Source organism: Panthera tigris, chromosome A2, assembly GCF_018350195.1.
Source record: "Panthera tigris isolate Pti1 chromosome A2, P.tigris_Pti1_mat1.1, whole genome shotgun sequence".
Classification (NCBI taxonomy): Eukaryota; Metazoa; Chordata; class Mammalia; order Carnivora; family Felidae; genus Panthera; species Panthera tigris.
Genome location: NC_056661.1, coordinates 1,093,586 through 1,118,679, shown reverse-complemented (window position 1 = coordinate 1,118,679; position 25,094 = coordinate 1,093,586). Strand labels below are relative to the sequence as shown.

At 64.5% G+C, this 25,094-nt stretch overlaps 2 protein-coding genes across 10 annotated transcripts in view; one reads left to right on the top strand and one right to left on the bottom strand.

Moving 5' to 3' along the window:
• Positions 1–18,373, top strand: ATP8B3 (ATPase phospholipid transporting 8B3). 9 transcript variants are annotated; one of them, XM_042977607.1, is made up of 28 exons: positions 1–319; positions 1,476–1,534; positions 1,997–2,088; positions 2,517–2,630; positions 3,476–3,574; positions 3,801–3,862; positions 4,278–4,350; positions 4,455–4,525; positions 4,937–5,019; positions 6,248–6,406; positions 6,493–6,581; positions 7,067–7,257; positions 7,380–7,588; positions 9,271–9,302; positions 9,392–9,548; positions 9,923–10,114; positions 10,194–10,306; positions 10,798–10,932; positions 11,043–11,154; positions 12,002–12,077; positions 12,303–12,420; positions 12,644–13,034; positions 13,141–13,364; positions 15,406–15,489; positions 15,646–15,885; positions 16,078–16,216; positions 16,502–16,629; positions 17,786–18,373. In XM_042977607.1, exons 2-28 carry the CDS (start codon positions 1,486–1,488, stop codon positions 18,284–18,286), a joined length of 3,933 nt encoding a protein of 1,310 aa, XP_042833541.1. In that variant the 5' UTR covers positions 1–319; positions 1,476–1,485; the 3' UTR covers positions 18,287–18,373. The 9 variants fall into 9 exon arrangements, with proteins under 9 accessions (XP_042833541.1, XP_042833536.1, XP_042833535.1 ...); XM_042977602.1 differs by having other exon boundaries at positions 6,493–6,641; XM_042977601.1 differs by having other exon boundaries at positions 6,493–6,641; positions 10,798–10,962; positions 12,671–13,034.
• A 4,628-nt stretch (positions 18,374–23,001) lies between these two features.
• Positions 23,002–25,094, bottom strand: part of ONECUT3 (one cut homeobox 3) — an 18,423-nt gene continuing 16,330 nt past the window's right edge. The window contains 1 exon segment of the mRNA XM_042977249.1: positions 23,002–23,294. Coding sequence (XP_042833183.1) covers positions 23,002–23,294 — 293 coding nt within the window.

Sequence of the window (25,094 nt, the reverse complement as noted above, 5' to 3'; positions counted from 1 at the left end):
CCGCGCCCGCGCCGCCCGTTTCAGGCCGGTTGGCACCCGGCTAACAGCTCCGGCACGTCCGCCGCCCTGGCCGCCCGAGGACCACCCGCCCCGGCCCGCGCGGGTGAGCGGCGGCGCTCCCGCTGCTGTGCGTCCTCGGGTGCCCTCGCACCCTCTCTGGACTGCGCCAGGCCCGAGGGCGTGAGGTCGCGGCGGCCGCGGCGGGGCGTCCCTGGAGGTTCTCGCGGAGCGGAGCCCAGTGGGGGTGCCGGAGCGCCCGGGGTCCTGTGGAGGCCCCGGCGTCTGGGCCGCCGCCGCTGCGGGATGCTCGAGGCTTCCGGTGAGCTGAGGGTGGGAAGGAAGGGGAAGCCAGCCCTGGTGGGGGGCGTCTTCCTGTCCCCCCCCCCCCCATAAACGTGGGGTGGATTCTGTCCACCTCAGCTTTCCTCCGACCCCGTCTGCCCTCCGCTGGGTCTCCCGGGCTCTGGGTCCCACTGGCTAAGCCTCGCTCGCCCTGAGCCTCGCTTTTCCCCATCCGGTGAATGGGCACTGGCCCGGCTCAGGCTCCCGGGAGCAGCAGAACTGGTTCTGAGCCAGGTCCTCCCACTCGGGGCCTGGGGACACGGTTGGCTCAGATGCCAGCCGTCTTTGCCCTGAGAGGTTCTGAGTTCAGCAGGCGGCCCAGACAGGGAGAGACGCAGAGGAGGGAGGGGGAGCAGGACTGGGATGGGGGACGCCCCAGGTAGAGGGGGAGCCCAGAGGAGGCGCCTGAAGAAGCGTGGACGGTCTGAGAAGTACGAGCTGAGACCAGAACGGTGAGGACGCACTGACCGCGCATGCGGGGAAAGCCCCTCCAGGGGGACAGCCAGCCCAGTGCCCGGAGGCGGGGGGCTGCTGAGTGCTGGTGGCTGCTGTGGGTCCCCTGGGCAGACTCCGATTCCCGGCGTCTAAGGGCAAGGGCCAAGCATGAACTAGAGGGTGGGAAGGTTCCAGGCTCCGTGGGAGGTCTGGGGTCGCCTGCATCTCCTCCGTCAGGGTTAGCTGCCCCGAGACCATGCTCAGACCTCTCTGGGTAGCTTGGCCCTCGTGTCCGTGAGATCTAACATATAGCCCTGGGGCCCCACTTAGTCACTCAGCAAACACTGGTGGAGCACCTCAGAGGGCTGGGTGTGCCGGGCGGGGATTGGGGCAGGAGGGGCGGCAGGAAGACCCCGGAGGACGTGGGTGAGGGCCTCCCAGGAGAGCTGATGGGGGCTGGCGGGGAGCAGCGGCCCGAGGTAGAACCCCTCACCCCAGCGATGGGCCGTAACACGGGAAGACGAGGCGACCTTGGGTGCGAGGCTGTCGCAGGTTTGGGGGGCAGCCTGGGCCCCGCCAGGCCTGAGGACGGCCAGAGAAGGACACGTCCGGCGGCTGGAACGTCAGAGCCCTGGGACGGGGCAGAGAAGCGGGCACCGTCCGGGCTGCTGGTGCGACCTGGGGCCCTCTCCCCGCAGCCCCACCAGCATGGGCAGTCTCGCCTACCGAGAGGACCTCGGGGAGGAGAAGAACTCCGGTGCGTGTCCTGGGTCCTGGCGAGGGGGCCGAGGGCCATCACGAAGTGCAGTGGCTGAGGGGGGGACCGAGGAGGCCCAGTGTGGGTGCTCGCCGGCTGACGGCCCCAAAGCCGATGACCGAATGCTAGACTCAGGATTCGGGGCCTGCAGCCTTGGACACCTTGGAGCCCGGTGCTGGGCCCCAGTTTAGCGCTCTGAGGAAGGAGTGGGTGTGAAGGGGTCTCCCAGAGCCTGTTCTCCTCTTGGCCCAGGGACTGGCGCAGGGCGGCGGGACGAGGGGCGCTCCCCCTGAGTTTACTGTGCGCGGGGGGCCGCGGGCCGTCCTGTTTGTTTACCAGCTCCCTGTCCGTGAGCTGAGTGTCCCCAGGGCTGGGTCCCCCCGGGGCCCCTCGGCCCTCCTCTGGGGTGTCGTTAGCCTGTGTTTGCTGCCCTGCGTGATGCCCCGCTCTCTCTGGCTTCAGCGTTCACCTGGGAGCTGGAAGCCAACAGCAGGGACTACAACAGCCAGTTCAAGGAGAAGTCTTTCCTGTGCTGGCAGAGGAGGAAGCATAAGGTGGGCGCCCGGGTCTCTGCCCCCCTCCCCCGCAGCACCCTCCCCGAACTTCAGTCCCCAGGACTGTAGCACCCCCAGCTGGGTGCTGGCGCCCCTCCCCCCTTATCCCACCCCAGTTTGGGTTAAGTTATATTAATATGAAACCTCTAAAGTGTAATATGTTCACGGGGCCCCACCTAAAACCTCTTGCGTGCGCCACGCTTTGGGAAACGCTGAGCTCACGGCTCTGCTCCCCGAGTCTTTGCGCCCAGGACGGGCTCAGTCAACGCTGGCTTAAGGCTTTGCCTCCCTTGGGCGCTCAGTAAAGTCTGGCTCAAGACCTTGCATTCAGTAGATGCTCAATCAATGCTGGTAGCGGCCAGAAGGCGGGGCAGGCGGGCGAGGGGCCTCCCGGCCGGGCAGCAATCCCACGCTGGCTGTCGTTCCAGAGCAATGTCATCCACACGGCCAAGTACAACGTCTTCTCCTTCTTGCCCCTGAACCTGTATGAGCAGTTCCACCGCGTGTCGAACCTCTACTTCCTTTTTATCATCATTCTCCAGGTGTGGAGGGGTCAGCCGCCTGCCCACATTGCCTCCTCCAGGGAGCCCTCCCTGACTACCCTTTGCCCCACGGCTCTGTAGACCCAGGGCAGTTTCACTGTGCATTTGTCTGTGTGGTTTGTGGAGCAAGGTCTGTCCCCCCACGCTCATTGCTGGGTCCCCACTGCATAGCCCACGGCCTGGCACAGAGGAGTCCTCGATGCATGAGGAATTATGGGAGGTGCGTGCGTGGCTCCTTCAGGTCAAGGAGGGCACGCCCCCCCCCCCCGCCCCCGTCAGGATGGACAGCTTCAGACATACCGCCTTTGGCCCCAGCCCTTTGAGCTAAACCCAGAGGGCAAGGAGGAATCAGGGGTCAAAGCGCGTTCTCAGGACCTGTGGGGGCCCTTCCCACTGCCTGGGCCGTCTGGGTGGGGCACGAGGGGGGCCGGCATCCAGCCTGGACATCTTCCTCTCTCGGTGGGTGGGCAGTTTCCAGGGAACCCTGACCCAGCGTCTCATTCTGTTCCGAGTAAAGATCCAGTAAACGTTTATTGAGCACCTACTGTGTGCTGGGCACTGGGGACCCAGCAGTGGCCCTGACGCGTGTTTTCAGGTGCCTCGGGCAGGCAGGGGTGACATCAAACCATGTGGTAGGGACCAGTGATGGGGACCGGGGCCAGAGGGACAGGAGGGTGGTTGTCCCAAGGTCTGGGGGGAGAGGGGCCTGGCCCTGGGCTGGGGTGGTCAGCAGGTGGACACGGGATGCCAGGCTGTAAGGCTGGGTGTGCCGGGTGGGAGGGCAGCGGGAGGCGGGCAGGGTGGTGCCTGGGGGGGCGGCCGGCATGACCCGCCCTCCACGTCAGGGCCTCCCCGAGATCTCCACGCTGCCCTGGTTCACTCTTTTTGTCCCGCTCATCTGCCTCCTCGTCATCCGGGCCACCCGAGATCTGGTGGACGACATCGTAAGTGGCCGGGGTGCCTGGCGAGTGGAGGGGGCCGGCTGGGTCCTCAGAGCCCTGGGTGTGGGGGGTGCTGGGCTGTGTGGTAGGTCGCATGAGAGACCGCCAGGGGCGTGGTGTGGGCAGGCAGAATCTGCCTTCCTGCCCAGCAGCCCTTCCCCCCCGGGGTGGCGTGGGGGCCCGGCTGGGGGCAGGGCCGTCCCTCTGACCCGCTCCCCTGTCAGCCCAGGGGCGACACAGAAGCGACAGAATCATCAACAACAGGCCTTGCCAGACCCTGGTGGGGAAGAGGTGAGGCCTCGTGGCCCCGCGTACGTGTGGGGTCCGTCCCGGGGCAAGAGGCCCCCAGCACGGCTTGCCGGGATCGGGGACAGGCCAGGGAGGAGTGCCTCGCAGAGGGCCCGGAACCTTCTGTGTTCCTGGACATCCTGGCTGAGCCTGACAGCGGCCCAGCCGGCACTGCTTAAGCGCCTGCTGTCTACCAAAGCCGGAACAGGCCCTGTGATGGGGGTTCAGCTGAAGACGGGGGCGGGGAAGATCTGAAAGGGCCTGGGACCCGGGGCTGGGGGGCCAGGAAGGCCGGACCTCCAGGAGGACCGGGGGCGGGCGGCCAGGACCTGCAGACTGGAAGCCCCGCTCTCCCAGCTGGGGTGGCCAAGGCTGGGGCTGGGAGGGACCCCCCTCACTGCCACCCCCGCCCCTGCAGCTTCCTGTGGAGAAAGTGGGAGGACCTGTATGTGGGAGACGTGGTCTGCCTGCACAAAGACAACATCGTCCCGGTGAGCTGGTGGCCGACTGCAGGGGGGGGCGGGCTGCCTCCTGCTTGCCTTCCTCCTGTGTCCCCCCTGAGCAATGCTGTTGCCCCCACCCCTCCCAACCCCAGGCCGACTTACTCCTGCTGGCCAGCACCGAGCCCAGCAGTTTGTGCTACGTGGAAACTGCAGACATCGATGGGTGAGCCGTGGGCCATCACTAGGGGTCTGGGGCTCTGGATGCAAGAACTTCCCCAGTGGCCGAAGAGTTAGGTCATTCGCCCCGGGAACGGTGGCGGGGTGCCTGCGAGCCAGCTGGGCCAAAAGGTTAGGCCAGAGCAAGGGACCTACGTTTGTGCCGACATTTCTGGAGGCCCTCGTGTGCGCCAGCCTGAGCGTGAGAAGGCCTAGGGCGTGGCCTCAGCCCTGTGGCAAAAACGCTGTGCGTCCTTGGGCGAGGCCCTCTCCCTCTCTGGGCCTCGGCGTTCTGGTCGGCAGCCGGCACACCGTCGGTGCTTAGCGAGAGTGTCTGAGGGACTCTGGGAAGGGCTGCGGGTGCCTTGCCCTGGTACCGTCCATCCATCCCTTCACCTGCTCCCCGTCTCATCACCAGGGAGACCAACCTGAAGTTCAGGCAGGCCCCGCCGGTCACCCACCACGAGCTGACCAGTATAAGGAAGATGGCATCCTTCCAAGGTGAGAGGCAGCAAGCAGGGAACAGCAGACACCCCTGCCCCGTGTGGGCCTGCCCCTCTGGGCAGCGGGTGCAAAACTTCCCCACCTCGCTGGGTTTGGGGGCGTGGCAATGGGGTGTCTAGGGGGTGTTGGGTGTCGGGATTCATGTTTCACGGCCCCTCAATCAACGTGACTTTTGGGACATTCTCTGTATTGTTACGATACACAGGGCAGCATCTTATCAGGCTTTACAGTTTATTTATGAAACACGACCGCTTCGAGTCAAACAGTCTTGGTGGTTTAATTGAAAAGGCGGCCTGCGCACATTGGCTCGCGATTCGCCTGCACGGTGGCCCAGCAAGGGGATACTTTATTTTTTCCTGTCTTGTTGCAAAGGCAGGCTGCTCTGATTGGTTCGGGAGCCGAATCTCTGTCCTGAGCCACAGCCCCGTCGCTCCTGACATCCACGCACCGGCTGCATGTCTGATATCTGGGGAAAAGCCTCGCTCGTGGGGAGGGTGGCTGCACATGTCCCCACCGCTCCCTCTAGGCCCTGACTGAGCGGTGCTGGAAGGCATGGCCCCATTTTTCAGAGGAGGAGACTGGGGTCACAGAGGTGGCAGGAGGTGTGGGCTTGCTCCCTGCCAGGGTCCCGGTCCACACCCCATGGCCATTTTAACCCTGCGCTGGTCCAGCCTTTCATCCTGCCTTGATTTGCTCGAACACGAGCGGGACTGCTGGTGGGAAGGACCTCTCCCACCACCTTCTGGAAAACGACAGTGCCTGCATTTGTCCCCTGTGGCTTCAGGGAGTCGGATGTTGGCGTCCCTTCCTTCTTTCCCTCCTTACACATTTATTGAGCACCTGCTGGGGGCCTCAGCGTCACCAAGACCAGGCTGGCACCTACCCCCACAGAGCTCAGGTTGATGATGTCATCCCAGGGTTGTAACCATGGGGAAGGGGGCTCAGGGAGGGAGGGCTTCTCTGAGGAGGTTGAGTCCGGGGGGCCGGGGGCCGCGCACCCAAGACCCCTGCGGCTGGAAGGGGCCGGCTCTGGAGCAGGAGGAGGCTGCCTGGGGGTGGTGCAGGGGTGAGCGGGGCCGGAGTGGGGCAAGGCGGGCCCCGTGCGGGTGGCTGGGGCCGGAGGGGGACAGCGGTGTCCCCCCCGCCCCAACTCAGAAAGGGCAGGCCGAGCCCCCCCCCCCAACAAGCCTGTGGCTACCTGACCTCCCCCCCACGTGGCCCCCAGGCAAGGTGGTGTGTGAGGAACCCAACAGCAGGTTGCACCACTTTGTGGGGTGCCTGGAGTGGAACGGCAGGAAGCACCCCCTGGACATCGGCAACGTGCTCCTGCGCGGCTGCAAGGTCCGGAACACGGACACCTGCTACGGGCTGGTCATCTACGCCGGTGCGGCCCGGGGCGGCCCGGGGCGGGGCGGGGGGGGGTGCAGGCCAGGAGGACGGGTGGGCGACAAGCAGACGCAAACCCCACAGGTTTCGACACCAAGATCATGAGGAACTGTGGCAAGATCCATCTGAAGAGAAGCAGGATAGACCGTCTGCTGAACAGGCTGGTGGCCCTGGTGAGGCGCCCGAGGCCCCCGCCGTCCTCTTCCGGGCCTCCGTTTCCCTCCTGTGCAAAAGCGCGTGCGTCCTGATCCTCAGACGGGTCTGTGGGCCGGAGGATCTCTTGTTAGGATGAGGGCCAAGTAGTGACGTCCTGGTGGCCCCAACTCTGACACCTTCCAGGCCCGCAGGAGATAGTAAGATGGCCTGCGCTCAACTTAGGCGGCTTGCGGGTTTTGCCCGATTAGTTCTCTTTTCTGAAGTTATTGTAATAATAATTGAAACAACAGCAGCTCAAGAGGCCGACAAAGAGCCTGCAAGTTCCCCTCCCTGGGTACGCACCCCCCCCCAGCGCCCCTGCCCTGGGGACCCACCCCCACAGCGCCCCTGCCCGGGGGACCCGGCCCGCCCACCCGTCCCCACTGAGTGCCCCTGTCGGTGAGTCCCCGGGGCGCCCCTGTGTCACCCGGGGTCACCCGCATGCCCACCACTTGCCTTCCAGATCTTTCTGTCCCTGGTGCTGATCTCCGTGGCCTTGAGCTTGGGCTTCTGGTCCAAGGTGAAGGAGTTCAAGGCCAAGCACCACTACGTGTCCCCGAGGCACGTGCAGAGCGTGGCCGCCGAGACCTTCCTCACCTTCTGGGGCTTCTTCATCCTGCTCAGCGTCATGGTGCCCATGGCCATGTTCATCATGTGAGGCCCTGGCCGGCTACCCCCCCCCCCCCCCCGCCCCCGCCCCGCCCCTTCCTGCCCCCGCCCCTTCCTGCCCTCCCCTCAGGAGCGGGGGCGGAGGTGTGACCCGGAGTGTGTCGCAGGGTCGAGTTCATCTACCTGGGCAACAGCATGTTCATCAACTGGGACGTACACATGTACTACGCGCCACAGGACGTGCCCGCCAAGGCCCGCAGCACCAGCCTCAACGACCAGCTGGGCCAGGTGGGGTACGTGTTCTCGGACAAGACGGGCACGCTCACGCAGAACGTCATGACCTTCAAGAAGTGCTGCATCGCCGGCATCGTCTACGGTGGGTCCCACCCCGCGGGTCCCGGGGACGCCGGCCCCACGCCCTGTGCTTCCGGGCCACGGAACTGTGGCCGCGCGGCATCGTCCCACGTTGCCCACAGAGCGATACTGTGGGCCTCTCGGCTCACCCGGCCCCGGTCGAGACTCGGGTCGGCCGTTGCCCCGCGACGGCAGCCTGCGTGTGGACGCGGGCCGTGGGGTGTCAGCGTCTACACGTGTCACGGAATAGGATTCTTTCGGTTTTCACAGACAGACCTCTCCTTGGGGACGCTGAATGTGCAATTTCTTTATTTTATTTTTTTAAGTTTATGTATTTTTGCGAGGCAGGGGAGGGAGAACAAGTGGGGTGGGGCTGCAGAGAGGGAGAGAGAGAGAGAGAGCGAGAGAGAGGGAGAATCCCAAGCAGGTTCAGCACTGTCAGCACAGAGCCCAACACGGGCCCGAACTCACGACCTGTGAGATCACAACCTGAGCCAAAATGGAGAGTCGGACGCTTACCCGACCGGGCCAGTCCTGAATTTGGAATTTCATTAACATTTTCACGTGGCACGAGATGATCGTCTTTCAATGTTTTCCCAGACATTTAGAAATCTGAGAAACTCCCTCTCTCTCTCTCTTTTAAATGTTTATTTAATTTTGAGAGAGAGAGAGAGAGAGAGAGTGAGCAGGGGAGGATGAGAGAGAGAGGGAGACACAGAATCGGAAGCAGGCTCCAGGCTCCGAGCCGTCAACACAGAGCCCGACGCGGGGCTCGAACTCATGAACCGTGAGATCATGACCTGAGCCGAAGTCGGACACTCAACCGACCGAGCCACCCAGACGCCCCTCTCTCTCTCTTTTTAAAAAATATGTATTTATTTTTAAGAGAGCGAAAGCAGAGGAGGGGTGGGACGAGGGGGACAGAAGATCTGAAGTGGGCCTCGCGCTGGCAGCACAGGGCCCGATGTGGGATTTGAACTCACAAACCACGGGATCGTGACCTGAACTGAGGGCAGGTGCTCGACCAACTGAGCCACCCAGGCGCCCCAGAAATGTGGAAACCATTCTTGGCTCGCAGACCACGCAAAAAGTGGTGGGGCAGGGTCCTCTTGGCCATCATAAAGTGGGGGACGTGGTTTTGGCCAGGACGTGACAGAGCACCCACCGGGGTAGTAACGGGAAGACGGAAATGGGCCCGTGCCCTCTGGTAAAGCCCACCCCACCCTCAGCCGGGGTCTCAGGGGCGATAGGGAGCAGCAGGGCCTGTGGCAAGCAGCATCGGCCCCAGGCCAGGTCTTCTGATGTTTCTAGAAAGGCTGTGGACCCGGTGTGTGTGTGGGTGTGTGTGTGTGTGTGTGTGTGTGTGTGTGTGTGTCATCACCCCAATCTTTCAACGTAGGCAGGCAGGTCCAAGTTGTGAAAAGACACCGTGAAGAGATCAAACAAAACGCCTGCATGAGGCTGGGCTCCACCCCGGCCGTGCTGCTGGGACCTCTGGAAGCCATGCCACTCTTTTCTCTCCTTCGTGCAGAAGGCAAAGCTGTGGCCAGGGGGGGTCCTTGGTTGTTGGGGTGTCGGGTCCAGAGGCCCAGGCCCACTTGTCTGGCCGTCTCCAGTGGCCGCGGGAAGCCTGCCGGGGGGGGTGGGTGCTGCGGGATCCCTGTGGGCGCCGCGGCTGAGGCCTGAAGCTGGGTCTTTCCCCAGGCCCCGACGACGAGGAGGAGGCCCCATGTAAGGTGAGCCTCGGCCGCCCTGCAGCACGGGATAGGGGGGGGGGTGAGCAGGGGCCCACCCAGAGCCGGCCTGTCCCCTCCCAACCCCTCAGGGGAACCCCTACCTCTGGAACAAATTTGCCGACGGGAAGTTCCCTTACCGGAACGCGGAGCTCCTTCGAGCCGTTCAGGGCCGCACGGACGAGGCGGTGCGGGAGTTCTGGCGTCTGCTGGCCATCTGTCACACTGTGATGGTCCAGGAGAAAGACCGTGAGTGCGCCCACCTCCTTTTCCCCGCCTGGGGCGGTGCTCCGGCCCTGGGGCTCCCGAGACGGTCCAGCCCACTCCCCAGGGCTCCCTTCCTTGGGCTTGGAGGGTGCTTAGGCCCTGTCCCAAGCCCCACCTCTTCTGGGCCTAGGGGTGTCCAGGCCCGAGGCTCGAGATCTGTTGCTGTGGGAAGCGGGGGGCCCTTCGGACCGGGGTCCACGCACCTACCTCCCTTTGCCGGGCTTAGAGCTTGTACCAGCCCGAGAGACCACCGTCCTGTCTGGTTTCCTCCTTTGCGCTCTGGAGACGGGTGGCGGTCCCGATGGAGGAAAGCTCTCGGGGGACACGCCCGCCCCAGCCGCGGTTCCCTCCCCCAGCAGACCAGCCGGTGTACCAGGCGGCATCCCCGGACGAGGAGGCGCTGGTCACGGCGGCCCGGAATTTTGGCTACGTGTTCGTGGCGCGCACGCAGGACAGCATCACGGTGATGGAGCTGGGGGACAAACGGGTGTATCAGGTCCTGGCCATGATGGACTTCAACAACATGCGGAAGCGCATGTCGGTGCTGGGTGAGTGCTCGCGCCCCGCGCGGGGGGGTGGGCGGGCAGGGGAGAGTGTGTGTGGGCAGCCTGGCCTCTCCCTCTGCAGTCCGAAACCCCGAGGGCGCCATCTACCTCTACACCAAAGGCGCCGACGTGGTCATCTTTGAGCGCTTGAGCAAGAAAGGCATGACAGAGTGGACCACGGAGGAGGCCTTGGCTGTGAGTCCCTGCTGGGGGCGGGGGGGGAGGCTGTTGGGGTAATGCAGGGGGTGAGGGGCAGGGAGAGGCGGGCAGAGGAGGAGAGTGTGCAGAGAAGTGGCAGGCACCCAGGCTGGCCACGTGCAGTTGTCCAGGTTGTGTGCGGTACGGACATCCCAAAGCCCAGGGATCAGGGGAAGGGTCAGGGGCTGTCGGGGTCCCGGGGAAGGGTCTGGCCGGGCTGTGCTGAGGGTCTTGAGGAACAGTTAGAAATGGCCATGCAAAGCCGAAGCAAAGGGAGGGGGTTCCCGACAAGAGGAAGGGCAGGTGCAGAGGTGTGGAGGCAGGACAGAGCTGGGTACGGGGTGGGGGTGGGGGGCTGAGCCAGAGCAGCCCCCCTGGGGGTGGGGGGCAAGGTTCGGGGACCCCAAGCAGGGAGCAGGGCCGGAAGAGTGTCAGGGAGGCAGAGTGGCGACGGGGTGGTGCCAGGGCCCCCCCCACCCGGCCCCCAGTCCTTTGCCGAGGAGACCCTGCGGACCCTGTGCCTGGCCTACAAGAGGGTGGACGAGGACACGTACGAGGAGTGGCGCCAGCGGCACCGGGAAGCCAGCCTGCGGCTGCAGAACCGGGCCCACGCCCTGCACCAGGTGTACGAGGAGATGGAGAGAGGCCTGCAGGTGGGCGGAGCGCGGAGGGGCCGGGCCGGGCGCCCCGCCTCTGCCAGGGCGCTGACCACCCCCCCCGGCCCCGCCCCCAGCTGCTGGGAGCCACAGCCATCGAGGACAGACTCCAGGACGGCGTCTGCGACACCATCCAGTGTCTCAAGCAGGGGAACATCAAAGTGTGGGTACTCACAGGGGATAAGCAAGGTGGGTCCCCGGGGCGCCGAGAGAAGGGGGATGGGTGGGAGAGCGCCCCTCACCTGCCCGGACAGGCCACCGCCCTCCTGTCCCATTTGTCCGGGCTGGGCGTTGCCCTCCGCGTCAAGCCGGGAAGGGAGGAACGGGCACGATTAATGCTGGGGTCCCCCCGACACCTCCATCGGGCGGGCTGGCCCTGTGCCGAGGCTTCCTGAGTGGCCGGGATGCCCCTGTGTGACAGGTGGGCGGAGCCGGGCTCAGAGGGCTGGGAGCAGGCGCTGGAGGTTACCCAGTGAGTGACTCGGGGGCAAAGTGGCGTGGGCCCGCCGGTCCCTTGGTCCTGGAGCCCCGAATCTCCTCCACTGCCCTCTGGGTTCTTTGTGGCCCCCGGGGCCGCATTAGGACTTACGTGGGCACCAGGCACATGCACACAAAATACTTAAAATGACGTCTTGCAGCTGCGTTGGGATCAAGACAAATATCCGAGCTGGATCACAGTCATTATCATTATGTTTTCTTCTGATTTTTAAAAGAAATTAAGTCATTTGTGTGGGTTCCAAGAAGGGCCCGTGGGGTCTAGGCATGCTATGCCCAATGACCTCTTGGCCCCGCGCCCCACCCTCCCTTCGTCCAGGAGCCCAGCCCCGGCCACGCACCAAAGCGGAGCCCCCTTTGCTCAGAGCGGCAGCCAAAAAACTCAGGGCTGGCTGCCATTGGCCGGCCTGAGTCACGGGCCCTCTTCTGAACCAATCCCCGTGGCCAGGGGGAGGGGCATGCTGATGCGGTTGTGGGGGCCCGGGTCCACGCAGCAGGGTGGGCGTGGCCCCCAGGGGCGCTGAGCTGGGCTGGTTTGCAGAGACGGCGGTGAACATCGGTTTTGCCTGCCAGCTGCTGTCGGAGAACATGCTCATTCTGGAGGAGAAGGAGATCACGTAAGAAGTCGGGGTGCGGGCGGGCGGGCGAGCCGGGGATGGGGAGGGGGCCGCACCCACGGCATACGAGCGGCCCCGGGGGGTCTGCGGAGTGCCCGAAGCCGCTGCCCGGTGGGGCTCCCGGAGGGGGGGGGGGGGACCCCGGCACAACGAGGCAGGGGCGTGGGGGGGGGGCGGGAGGCCGTGCCCTGCGGCTGCTGACCCGCCCCCCCCCCTCCCCCGCAGTCGGATCCTGGAGGCCTACTGGGGGAGCAACGACGGCCTGCTGGCCGGCCAGGGCCTCCTGCAGAGCCGCTTCCTGCAGCAGACCAAGGTGGCCATGGTCATCAACGGGGAGTTCCTGGTCAGTGTCCGCTCGGGGCCACGGCAGCGCCCCTGGTGTAGGGCAGGGGGCTGGGAGGCGCACCGGCCGCGGGAGCTGCTGGACGGGGCGAGGCGGAAGGGGCCGGAGCAGGGGAGGGGCGGGTCGCGGTCAAGTCCTGCCTGGCTTGGGCCCGCGGGGCCTTGCCCGGAGCGGAGGGGTGCAGGGTGACGCGCCCCCGCCGCGCCCCGCCCCCGCCGGCCAGGACCAGCTGCTGCTGTCCCGGCGCAAGGAGCCGCGGGCGCTGGTGCGCGACGAGGACGTGGACGTGGACGTGGAGGAGGCCTGGCAGGAGCGCGGCGAGCGGACGACGGACTTCCTGCGCGCCCAGAGGGTGTCCCTGATGTGGCGGACCCTCGGGATCCAGCTGAGGGGCACGGGGCTGGGGCCGCGGGTCAAGGACTCCGGCGCCCGCGACGGCCCCGAGGTGCGGCGCGAGCGGGCCTTCGTGGAGCTGGCCGCCCGTTGCCAAGCGGTCATCTGCTGCCGCGTGACGCCCAAGCAGAAGGCTCTGATCGTGGCGCTGGTCAAGAAATACCAGCGCGCGGTGACCCTGGCCATCGGGGACGGCGCCAACGACGTCAACATGATCAAGAGTGCGTGGCGGGGCGGCAGGGGGGCGGCGGCGGGGTGGGGGTGGTGGGGGTGGAGGAGAGCCCGGGCTGACCGGCCGCGCGCGCGCCCGCGCGCGCGTTCCCGCAGCCGCGGACGTCGGCGTGGGGCTGGCGGGCCCGGAGGGCATGCAGGCGGTTCAGAACAGCGACTACGCGCTGGCCCAGTTCTGCTTCCTGAAGCGCCTGCTGCTGGTGCACGGCCGCTGGTCCTACGTGCGGGTGTGCAAGTTCCTTCGCTACTTCGTGTACAAGACGCTGGCCAGCATGATGGCGCAGGTCTGGTTCGCCTTCTACAGCGGCTTCACCGCCCAGGTGCGCGGCCACGCGCGCCGGGCGAGGGAGGAGGGGTCCTGCCCCCGCTCTGTGCCCAAGGTCTCCGGGGATGCTTGGCGCGTTGGAGCTTTGAAGCCGGGGGTGGGGGTGGGGGTGGGGGCAGGTGCTCCAAAGTCGTTCCTTCGAGGGGAGAAGAGGAGGATTTGAGCCACTGAGGGGTTGGGGGGTGTGTGTGTGTGGGGGGGGGGCTGGGTCCCTGACCGCAAGACTCTGGAGCTTTGGAAGGGCAGTTTTCCCTGCGGGCCAGGAAGCTGTCTCAAAATAGACGGCCCGAGAGAGGGAAGGAGCTCCCTGTCCCCCAAACCCCAGCGTGTGAGAGGGAGCTTTACCGGGGGCGCCGTAGGTCAGTAGATACTGCTTGGCTGCCCCACTGTTTTGTTTACAGGTATTTCTTCGATGTTTCTGTAAGCTGGAATGTTCTTAATTTGCTTTTGGGATTGCTCCCACCAGCAGGTGTATGGAGACAAACTTTGCTGGTCTGTTGGTTGGTTCTAGCAGCTTCCTTGTGGATCCTTGGGGAGTTTCTGCATATAGGATTGTGTCCTCTGCAAAGAGAGAGTCTTACTTCTTGCTTTTCTTCCTTCCTTTTTCTTCCTTCCTTCCTTCCTTCCTTCCTTCCTTCCTTCCTTTCTTTTATAATTTTTTAAGGTTTATTTATTTTTGAGAGAGAGAGAGAGAGAGAGCGCGGGCAGGGGAGGAGCAGAGAGAGAGGGAGACACAGAATCCGAAGCAGGCTCCAGGCTCCGAGCTGTCAGCACAGAGCCCGACGCGGGGCTCGAACCCGCGAACCGTGGGATCGTGACCTGAGCCGAAGTCGGACGCTTAACCGACGGAGCCCCGCAGGCACCTCACTTCTCCCTTTTCTGTTCGAGTAACATTTATTTCCTCTTCTTAAGGAAATTGCTCTGGCTAGGACTTCCAGTCCAGTGTCGAACGCAGGCTTCCTCTTTGGCTCTGGATCTTCGTGGGGGCGGCGTTCAGTTTTTCCACATTTGTCCCTTCTCCTCTGTGCACTTTTTCAGTACCGACGCCTGTCCGTGTAGACTCGCGGATATTACTTTCTTGTATATTTTGTCGCGGGCATCGTCCCCGATTTGTCCTTTTGACGTGCACCTGGTCTTTTCCGACTACACCCCCTCTTTCTGGTGCTACCAGAACTGCCCCGCTCATTTTGTACTTTCCCTGCCCCGACCCTGCAATCAGCGGGTTCCATGAGGAGCCCTGGCTCTTGGTAGTTAGACGCCAAGATCTAAGTGCTTGGTGTGCTCATCGGTCCCGGGATGCTACAGGATTACTCTGTCAGTTGACAAGAGCCGGGAAGTGGACACATATTAACCTCGTAGAGAGGCACATCCGTCGCCATGTCTTGTCTGTATCTATCCCTCTGTCTTTGTGAATACTGGAAACGGAGTCCGCAGCAGTATGTTTGAGTCCAGTCCCACGGGACCGGGCTCAGCTTAGCCTTTTCCGCGGACCCGCTTTGTGATTCTTTTCTGCCCCAGTGACAACCTTGATTCTTGTAAAACGTTTGGTTGTTACTTAGGCGTTCACTTCCAGCACGCGCATGAAGCGGGTTTTGGAACTGAAGCCCTTATTCTGTCACCTGGATTGGATTTGTCATTAGGGGGGCTGCTTGTCCCTGAGGGCTCTTCCACACGGTGATCCCCCGAGACCGGGAACGGCCAGCAAACACATTCTCCAGCCGTTCCCCCCCCCCCCCCCCCGTAGTTCCGCATCGCAGCCATCCAGCTAAAACAAGGACTCAAAGGCGAAGTTTCGAAACAATCAGACTACGTTTTCCCCTCTGCCTTGTTCTCTTCCGGCCTTTATCAAGCCTCCTGTGACCCATCCCTGGCCTTAGCACCAACCTTCATCGTGCCTTGACTTCCCAGCTCACCTGGCATCCTCCCCAGGGGGTCCAGCCAGCTTGGGTGGGTCTCCTCGGGTAAAGACACGTTTCTGTTTCTGGCCATTTGGCTCCTGAAGGCTGACCACGTTCTCCCTCCCCCTCCCGTGCCAGCCTCTGTACGAAGGCTGGTTCCTGGCACTCTTCAACCTGCTGTTCAGCACACTCCCGGTCCTCTACATTGGTCTCTTCGAGCAGGTGAGCCAGTCAAGGCCTCGCTTCCTCCTCTCCGGTAGACGCCCCTGTCTCTGCCCTACGTTCCTCCCCCTGGGGGCCGGGAGCGGGGCTGGGGTCGTCCCCCACGCGCCACCGGGTCCCAAGAGCCTGCCCCTCCCCCCTGTGCCCCACCCCCAGGACGTGAGTGCCGAGCGGAGTCTGGAGCTGCCCCAGCTCTACATCGCAGGCCAGAAGGACGAGCTCTTTAACTACTGGGTCTTTCTCCAGGCCCTTGCCCATGGCACGGCCACCTCCCTGGTCAACTTCTTCGTGACCCTGTGGGTCAGCCACGACTCGGCCGGGCCCACCAGCTTCAGTGACTATCAGTCTTTCTCTGTGGTCGTGGCCCTGTCGAGCCTGCTGTCCATCACCATGGAGGTAGGCGGGGCCACCGGCCTGTCTCCCCCCCAGTGGGGCCTTGGACGTGAGCCACCGAGATGTCACTGCTCAGGTGACCCTGCCAAGGGCCTGCTGTTCGTGGGCCCTGGGGACTCAGCCCCCACCCGCCTCCATGAGCCCTGCCCTGAGCCTCCTGCCACCACCCTGGCTTGCTCTTCTCTCCCTGCTCAGGCCATACTCATCATCAAGTACTGGACGGTCCTGTCTGTGCTGGCCATATTCCTCAGCTTCTGCTTCTACGTGGTCGTCACTTGGGGCTGCCAGAGTTTCTGGCTCTTCCAAATCTCCCCTGAGAACTTCCCGTTCCTGTGTGAGCCCCCAGCAGGGGATGGGGTGGCGGGCCCTGGGGACGGGTGCATCCATGCCACAATGTCCGCTTCGTGCCTCTGTGAGCCTCTGTCTTCTCGGCTGTGTGTGTGTGGGGGGGGGGGGGGGTGTCCCGTGCAGGGGGAATCGGTGCCTTTTGGGAATCTGCACAAAGGTGTCCGGGGGTGGAGGGAGAGGGCGGAGAAGTGGGTGACGGGAGGAGGGGCCACCAAGCAGGCTCAGGGGAGGCTCCACCCCGGGCCGGGCTGTGACCCTGTCTTGTCCCCAGATGCTGACCGCAATGTGCTGTCCCACCCCTCCATCCTGCTGGTGATCCTGCTGAATGTGTCACTAAACACCCTGCCTACACTGGCCCTGCGTGTCATTTACCAAGCCCTCGAGAAGCCATGCCCCAAGGTGAGGGCTGGGGTCCCCATCGCACATTCCCGGGACCCCACCAGGCAGAGCCTGTGCCCGGAGCAGACACTCCCGGACATGCGGGGCTGGGGGTGCTGGGAATGGAGACCCAGGTGCGTGGCCAGTGCCCTCAGGGGGACCAAATGACAGGCCCCAGGCTCCCCAGGGAAAACCACCCCTTCCTAGGGTGGAGCTGGCCAGGAGCACGACGAGGCGCACTCCAGCATCACCGGACTCCTGCCCAGATGCCTGGGGCTTGGGGGTCGAGATGACAGAGAAACCAGGAAATGGCCTAGGGAAGAGAAGGGACTTAGAAACAACCCTGGGTCCATGTGTGGATGAAGTGTAAACACAACGTGTCCCTCCACACGCTGGAATCTTGTTCAGCCTGAGAAAGTTAGGACATCCTGCCACCATGTGGACGGACCCGGAGGACACCGTGCGCAGTGACAGGAGCCGGACACAGAAGGACACGTCCCGCGTGACCCCACGCACAGGGGGTCCCCAGAGGAGTCCCGTCCACAGGGACAGAGAGTGGATGGTGGGAGCCAGGGGCGGGGAGTCCGTGCTTCATGGGGACAGGGCCCCAGTCTGGGGAGACGGAAAGTTCTGGAGATGGATGGAGGGTGGGTGCACGACAGTGTGACTGTGCCTGACGCCTCTGAGCTGTGTGCTTGGAGACGGTTAAATCGGTACATCTCGTGTTACGTGCGTTCTGCTACCGTGCAAAAAGGCGTGCGTGGGAACTTAGGGGCTCACACGACCCTAAGAACCCAGAAGGGCAGGCTGCAGCCGGGATGGGCCCCAGAAGTGACTGGAATAGCGACCAAACATGGCCATAAACCTGCCGTCTTCTGCCACACAGGCGGGACACCTGGCTGTCCCCGGCTCACCTCGCCTGGCTTTGCCACCAGAGGGCACCCGAGGCACCTGGTGGCGGCTGGTCCAGAGTGGGGTGCCGGGGAAGGAATCTGATGGGTTGGCGCAAAGTCAGCCTGGGAGGGGACTCTAACCGGCTCTGCTCAGGGAGGGAAGGCCTGGTCGGTGGGTGGTGGCCAAGGAGGGGCTCTGACTGCCCCCACCGGCAGCAGGGACCTGAGGGCAGTGGGCACGGCGTGCGAGCCTGCTGACCGCCGCTTTCCTCTCGGCCGGGCAGGAGGTGGAGGAGGCCCCGAGCGAGGACATCACAGCGGTGGAACCTGCGCCCTACCTCCGCCGGGAGTCGCGCCGGCGGCGCTCCAGCTACGCCTTCTCCCACCGCGAGGGCTACGCGGAGCTCATCACGCAGGGCACGATTCTGCGCAGGGCGCCGGGGGTCGACAACGACATGCTGATGGGCCAGATAATCCCGTGCCACGAAGAGCTGTCCCCGAGCATCCAGGAGTCCCCCCGGTGCTCCAGGAAGATGTCGCTCCTGGGGAAGACGGGGCACCAGCACCGGGGCGAGGTGTCCTCGAGGGACGGGGGACGAGCAGCCCGCCGTCCTCAGATCCCCGGCTCCCCGCGGGAGCTGGCGGTCCGGGGCGTCCCAGGAGACGTTGCGGGGGGAGCGGGAGGAGTCACGGTGGTCGAGGGGGAGGGCGCCGGGGCCGTCGGGGTTCCCCCGCCCCCCCAGCAGCCCGCGGACGAGGGGGGCAAGGTGTCCCCCGTGGGGTGACTGCCCGTGCCCGGGGAGGGCGCAGTGGCGCCCGAGGCGGCGGGGCAGCCCCTCCCCGACCCCCGACCCCCGACCCCCGAAGAGCAGTGACCCGCCCCGCGTCGCACCCGCCCGCGGGCCTGCGCGGCCTTCCCCGGGGACTAGGCTCCACGTCCCTTTCTGTTGCTAATAAACCAGGGTCCACCTTCCCCAGGGCTGCGCCAGGCTCGTTCCTTCCTGCCCCTGTCACATCCGCGGTCCCGCGACCGGCTTTCCCGCTAAAACCCCGAACACCGACCTCTAGTGGCCCAGGCGGGATTTGCAGGAGGAGCCCCGCCGCCGCCCCGGGGCGGGGGTGGGGGGACGCCGCTCGGGGGGGGGGGGGGGGGGGGGGGGGGGGGGGGGGGGGGGGGGGGGGGGGGGGGGAGGGGGGCGGGGGGGGGCTTCCACGCCCTCGGGGTTGGGGGTGCTCCGTGGACCCGCGAGCGTCCGGCCCCAGGCAGCCTCGTCCCCAAGCAGGTGTCTTCCCCTCTGCTTCGGGGCGCGTCCCCACGGGGCGGCTGGGGGGGGGGGGGCGGCCCAAAGACAGACTTTCTCCCCTCCCCGCGCCCCACGCCTCCCCTCCCTGCCGCCGACACACACGTCCAGGTGAGTGAGTACAAAATAATTTATTGGAGAAAAACAAAACAACAAATCCAGCACAGCAGTGGTTAACAATGACGATGATTTTTTTTTTTTTTTTAACTTTTAAGCCTGTCACCTGAGGGTGGGAGGGACAGGGCTTCTGTTCCCTCTAGCATCTAGCATCTGGGAGGGGGGGGAACTTTGGATGACGTAGGTGGTGCCCCCCCCAAAGCCGCCCCAGTGTCCAGTCTTGATTAAACACTCAGGGCCAAGCGGCCTCTTGGTCCTCCCTCACCCCTGGCTGAAGAGAAGGCCCCCCCAAAACCAGCCCTCTGGGGGGGGGGAGGTTGTCTGCCAGGACCACAGTGGGGAGCCGGGACCGAGGGGCAGGTGTGGTTTACTCTGGGAAATGGCCCACGTTCCAGCCGGCGCTGGGCTGGGTAGGGGAGCCCTGGACTGTGTGTGCCGCACCCCTGCCCTCTGATCTGGGGCCTCGGGTCCTTGGGGTGAACCTCCCTTCACTACCCCAAGCCCCCTTCCCCGGCTGTCTTGGGAGGCGGGCTCTGCCCCCGTGTGAGCTCAGCCCAAGTGGAGTCACAGGCAGGGGTGCAGCCCCAGAGCCCGCTTTCCGCTTTCACGATTTTTGGGGGCCTCTCTGTTCTCTAGGGTCCCGACGTGGGCTGGGAGGGAGGGCTCCACAGATGTGCACCCCCCCCCCCATTTCAGGCCGGAGGGAAGGGGGCTGAGGAGGCTGAGGGTGTGGGAGGAGTCCGGCTGGGGGCCTGCCTGGGGGCAGCGGGTGTCTCCAGAGGGCCCTTCGGATATCAGAAGTTGGGGTACACCCCGGCCCCGCGCCCCCTGGGCGACAAGACTCGAATTGGCTGATTGTCTCTCTCCTGTGAACAAGACACTTGGGAATTCATGCTAGCGTGAAACCAGCCGGGCTGGGGGAGGGGGCAGCGACACCCTCCTGCGCCCGAGAACCAGGAGCAGGAGGCCCAGGACCCCACCCCACCCCCTCGGCTGGCACGGGCAGGTGGCATGTGGGCAGCGGGAGGTGGCGACGGGGGTCTGGGGGTCCGCTGCCTCCTCCACCTTCCCGTCCCCCTGAGGCCTCGTCCCCCTCCCGCCACTGGACACAGATCCTTAGAAAGGGGAAAACGAACACAGAGCAGCGCGAAGAAGCCCCGACCGAACCCGAACTCGGCACGAAACACAACCATGCGACACGGAATCTTGGGGCCCTGAGCGGCCCCCCCACCCCCCGCCCCACCCCGAGCACAGTAGGTCATGCATCAAATCAAATTCCACTGTCTTTTTTTTTTTTTTTCATTTTTCTTCCTTTTTTTTTTTTTTTTCTTAAAGTACATTTGAACACAGGACACATAGAATAATAAATACTCTTATAAGACATGACTCCAGAAAACGAGAAACAACACACCAGAGAGAAGAAAGGTGCACCTTCTCTCTTCCTGCCTTTCCTAAAGGACTCGTTTGAGTAAGAAATCTGTAAACGCCGGTCTGCGCTCTCCGCCTCCCGCGCTCGCTGCCTTGCCCTTGGCCTCTGACCGCCCGGCTCTCACTGCCCTGACATTCAATATGTCTCCCACGGAACTCTTCAAAGAAACGACATACCATCGTCTGCAAAATTATAATTTAACGGTATAAAGCTTCAAGTCACGTATTCCAAAAACTAGCTAAGGATTTTTTTTTTTTATCACATAAACTATACATTAAATATTTTGAGGTATTTCAGAGAAAATTGTCAAAGGCTCGAAGGAGCTGTGCTGGATACGTCATTCCCTGCGTGGAGAATGGTCTTTGGTGACAAAAGCTGGGCGTCAGGGGGAGGGTGGGGTGAGGGCCCGCTGGAGGGGGGGGCTACTACGGAGCTGGTGTGTGTGTGTGTGTGTGTGTGTGTGTGTGTGTTTGAAAGGGACCCTGGAATCTGGGGCTGCTTCTGTCACCCGGGGGCTCGTGGGACTTGACCCGATCTGACCACAGGTCACCGTAGTGAGAAAGTTCCACAATCAGAATGGTCCCGAGCCGGTTCCTAACTTTCCAACAGGGGACAAAACAGAGACCTCTGGCCTCTGATCCTTGCTTGAGCAAATGACTTGCCCAGCACAGAGTGTGGGAGAAGCCCTGTCCCCTGCCAGCAGGAGGTCTGTCCAGTGGGGCCCAGGTGATAGTGGGCACAGAAGGAAGGGGTCACGTCCACCCAGACTCCAGTGCCCAGCGCCACCACGGAAAGGACAGCGGTGTGCGTGTGTGCGTGCGTGCGTGCGTGTGCGCGTTTGGGGGGACGGTTGCTGAGCGGGGACAAGGACTCAGGATTCTGCCCCAACACCCAAAGGTTCTAGAAGCATCACTCGGATCAGTTGCTTCAAAAGCCGGGAGAATAGTGAGTCGATAAGGACAAGAGAACATTTCACACACATCTTTGGCTCCAGAAAAAGGCACTCATCGACCTCAGTATCCTCTCTCCCTCCTTCTTCTCTTCTCCCTGTCTCCCTCTCGCTCTCCCTCTCTCTCTCTGCCTCTGTCTCTCTCCATCTCCCTCTCTCTCTCTCCCTCTCTCTCCTTGTCTCACTCCCTCTCTCTCCTTGTCTCACTGCCTCTCTTTCTCTCCATCTCCCTCTCTCTCCTTGTCTCACTCCCTCTCTCTGTCTCTGTCTCTGTCTCTCTCTCTCTCTCTCTCATTGCTAGGGAGCGGGGCGCACCTGAGGGCACACCTGGTCCCAGGCGGGGCATTTCAGCGTCCAGCACAGGTCCTTGGGGGGAATCTTTGGTATCAGGCGTGATTTATCCAATCACAGACAAGAACGTTTTGAGTGAGGTAGCCTTTACCTGGGGGGGGGCATTTCACTAGAAATGTCTTTTGCATTCTCAAGGGGGGAGGGGGTGACTACCTCCCTGGGAGGCAGTGGACGCGCGCCGGGGTTTGGGGGGCGAGGTTCCTTCTAGCCTCCAGGTCTTGAACCGTGGGGAGTGGGGTTCTTGGGATCCAGCTGCCGGCCAGCCTTGGAGGTCACCTTGGAGGTCACCAGGAAGGGAAGAGAGACGAGCTGGGGGTGGGAGGGGGGGGGCTCATCTTCATTTCTGACCCTTCCTTCCCCCTTGTCTGTCATTTTTTTTTTCTTTTTGGCAAAAAAAGGAGCAGGCAGGACCCCACCTTCCTCAGCATCGGCTTCAGCTCCTTGGAGAGAGAGTCGCGAGCGCGGGCTCGCCCCCTGCCTCCCCTGCAGGCCCGGCGCCGCCCGGCGGGGATTCCGTGCGTGCGGGTGTCTCCTCCGTGGAATCGGTTTGGTTTGTTTTTTTTTTTTCCTGTTTCCCGGGGTCTGTCTCTCCCTGCGTGTCATCAAGGTGCCGAAAGGTAAAGTGAACTGGCGGGGGGTGGGGCGCCGGGGAGGGAGACGTCTGGAATGTACCCGCATGTTTGAGCTCGGCGGCCCCTCCGGGCTGGGACGGGGTGGGGGAGGGCGCCCGCCCATGGGCGCCGGCGGCCCCCGCTGCTGCGACCCCCTCCCCAGACGTTAAGGCAGGCGATTCTTGGCACAAGGAACCCCGGCCGCCGGGAGGGGGTGTGGGGCGAGCAGCGGGGTTCTCGGCTGGGGGGGCGGTTCTGCCGGCGGAGGGGGCTGGTCTCGGTGCGGGGGGGGGGGGGGCGGGGGGGCGGGGGGGGGGCGGGGAGGACCCAGCCCCACGGGCTTTTGGCGACTCGGGGAGGGGCGGGGTCCGGGGCGGGGTCGGTGGGAGGACGGCTGGGGGGGGGGGCTCCGCCGGGCCTCCCCGCGTGGGGGGCGGGGGCCGGGGAAAGAGGGGGGGCTTATTCTTCGAATTCCTTCTGTTCAATACCCGGTTTATTCTAGTATGTGCTTCTTGACCCGCTTTGGGGACGCCGCCGCGAGCCCTGGTTTTCCTCCGCGGCCCTCGGGGCGCTGGGGCGGGGGGGGGGGGGGGGGGGAGTGGGGGGGGCGCGGCGGGCTCCCTTGGGCCTGGAGGGGGCGGGGCGCAGGGCGGAGGGGCCCTTCTTGTGCACGGCGTCCCCCCCTCCCCGGGGCGGGGCACCCCTCCAGCGCCCCCCCCCGCCCTCCTCCCCCCGCCGGGGCTCAGGCCTTGGAGAAGGTGGCGGCGGCGCCGGCGGGGCCCGCGGGGGCGGCGCCCGGCTCCTCGGCCCAGCGGTTCATGCAGCGGCGCCGCGCGTTCATGAAGAAGTTGCTGACGGTGTTGAGCTCCAGGCCGAGCTGCTGCGAGATGGTGACCTGCATCTCCTTGGACGGCCGCTTGTTCTCCTTGAAGATGGCGATGAGCGTGCGCCGCTGCAGGTCGGTGAACACCAGCCGCTGCTTCTTGGGCTGCAGCGCGCGCTCCTTCTGCTGCTCCTGCTCCTTGCGTTTGCAGGCTGTGTTCGCGGGCCGGCGCGGCGGGGACAGACAGGGGACGCGGGTCAGCTCGGCTCGCAGGGGAGGGGGCCGCGCGGGCCTCGTCCCCGCCCCCCGCACCACGGCTCTGCCCCCCCCCCCCCGCGAGGGCTCGGACCCCTCACCCCCCAGGGCTCTGACACCCCCTCCTCCCCACCCCCCCACCCCCGCTCGGACCCCTCCCCCAAGGCTCTGACACCCCCTCCCCCCCCTCCCGCTCGGAGCCCCCCCCCCAGGGCTCGGTTCCCTACTCCCCAGGGCTCAGAACCCTCTCCCCCAGGGCTGGGACCCCTTCCCCCCATGGCTCGGACACCCCCCCCTCCCCAGGATCGGACCCCTCCCCCCCAGGGCTCTAACAACGCCCCCCCCCCCGCTCAGACCCCCCCCAGGGCTCCGTTCCCTACTCCCCAGGGCTCAGAACCCTCTCCCCCAGGGCTCGGACCCCTTCCCTCCATGGCTCGGACCTCCCCCCAGGATCGGACCCCTCCCCCCAGGGCTCGGGCCCCTCTCCCCCCCCCCCCCCCCCCCCCCGCTCGGACCCCTCCCCCCCAGGGCTCTAACAACGCCCCCCCCCCCCCCCGCTCAGACCCCCCCCAGGGCTCCGTTCCCTACTCCCCAGGGCTCGGACCCCTCTCCCCCCAGGGCTTGGACCCCCTCCCCTGGGGCTCGGACCCCCCCCCCCAGATCTCAGAACCCCCCCAAGAGCATGGACAGTGCGGAAGCCCCCAGGGCTCCTACCCCCAACCCCCACCCTGAGAGCCCGGACAGTAGGGAAGCCCCCAGAGCATGGACATCCCCCCACCCCCAGAGCAGGGACAGTGGGGAAAAGACCTGAAAAGGCCACAGGTGAGCTGTGGCGGTTGGAAGAAGCTGTTAATGACTAGGTCCTCGGGTGTGTCCCGATCTCCCGGGACCTCCCTGGCATGCTGGGGCAACCCGGGTCTCAGAAGGGAGGGTCTGTGCCTCCCTCCCAGGGCGGTCCTCTCAGGCCGGGTCAGCTGAGGGACCCTGTGGCAGGCTGACGTTGACGTAGCCCTGACTCTGATACCTAAGCACCCCCTCCCCCAAGAGTCGCCGAGGCCCAGACTCCGCCTCCCTGAAGTGCCCTCGGGATCCTCTGGAACCGGGAGGACCTAAGGGGGCTATGCAGGTCGGACACCCCTGCTCGGAGCAGGGAGAAGGCTGCAGGAGGCCACCCCGGGCCCCGTGGCTGCTGGAGCAGGACCCAAAGCCCGAGCTCCAAAGTGGGCCCCTCCCGTCAATGCGGTGGGGCCAGTGGGCGGAAGCGAAGAGGGGGCCGCCAGCGTGGGCTCCCCTCCCTCCAGGGGCTGCAGCTCAGAATCTCAGTTTCTCTCTGCCATGTACCCCTCGGGGCTGCAGGAGGTGGAGGGCCCGCCGTTCCTGCCTCCCCACCCAACTCGTCACCCCTGCGACTCCATCACCTTCGTAAGTGCAAGTGTGGGCACAGGCTATCCTGGCAGATAGATCCCCCGCTCCCAGCTCCGGGCCCCCTGGCCCACTGGACCACACACCAAACTGGCTTTTTTTTTTTTTTTTTTTTTGGTTCCGGAACAGTCTGAACCAGATGGCCTGCCAGATCAATGTCCACACACGTCTGCAAAAAATAAATAAATGTTCCCTGTGCTGTGGCTCATTTCTCAGGACAACGGGTGCTCCCGTGAGAACCGACACACAACCTCCTTTCCCTCCCCATCTCCCTCCGACCTGAAACGCACAGCACTTCTAATGGGGCTGTTTCAGGCTTTAAGATGGAACATGAA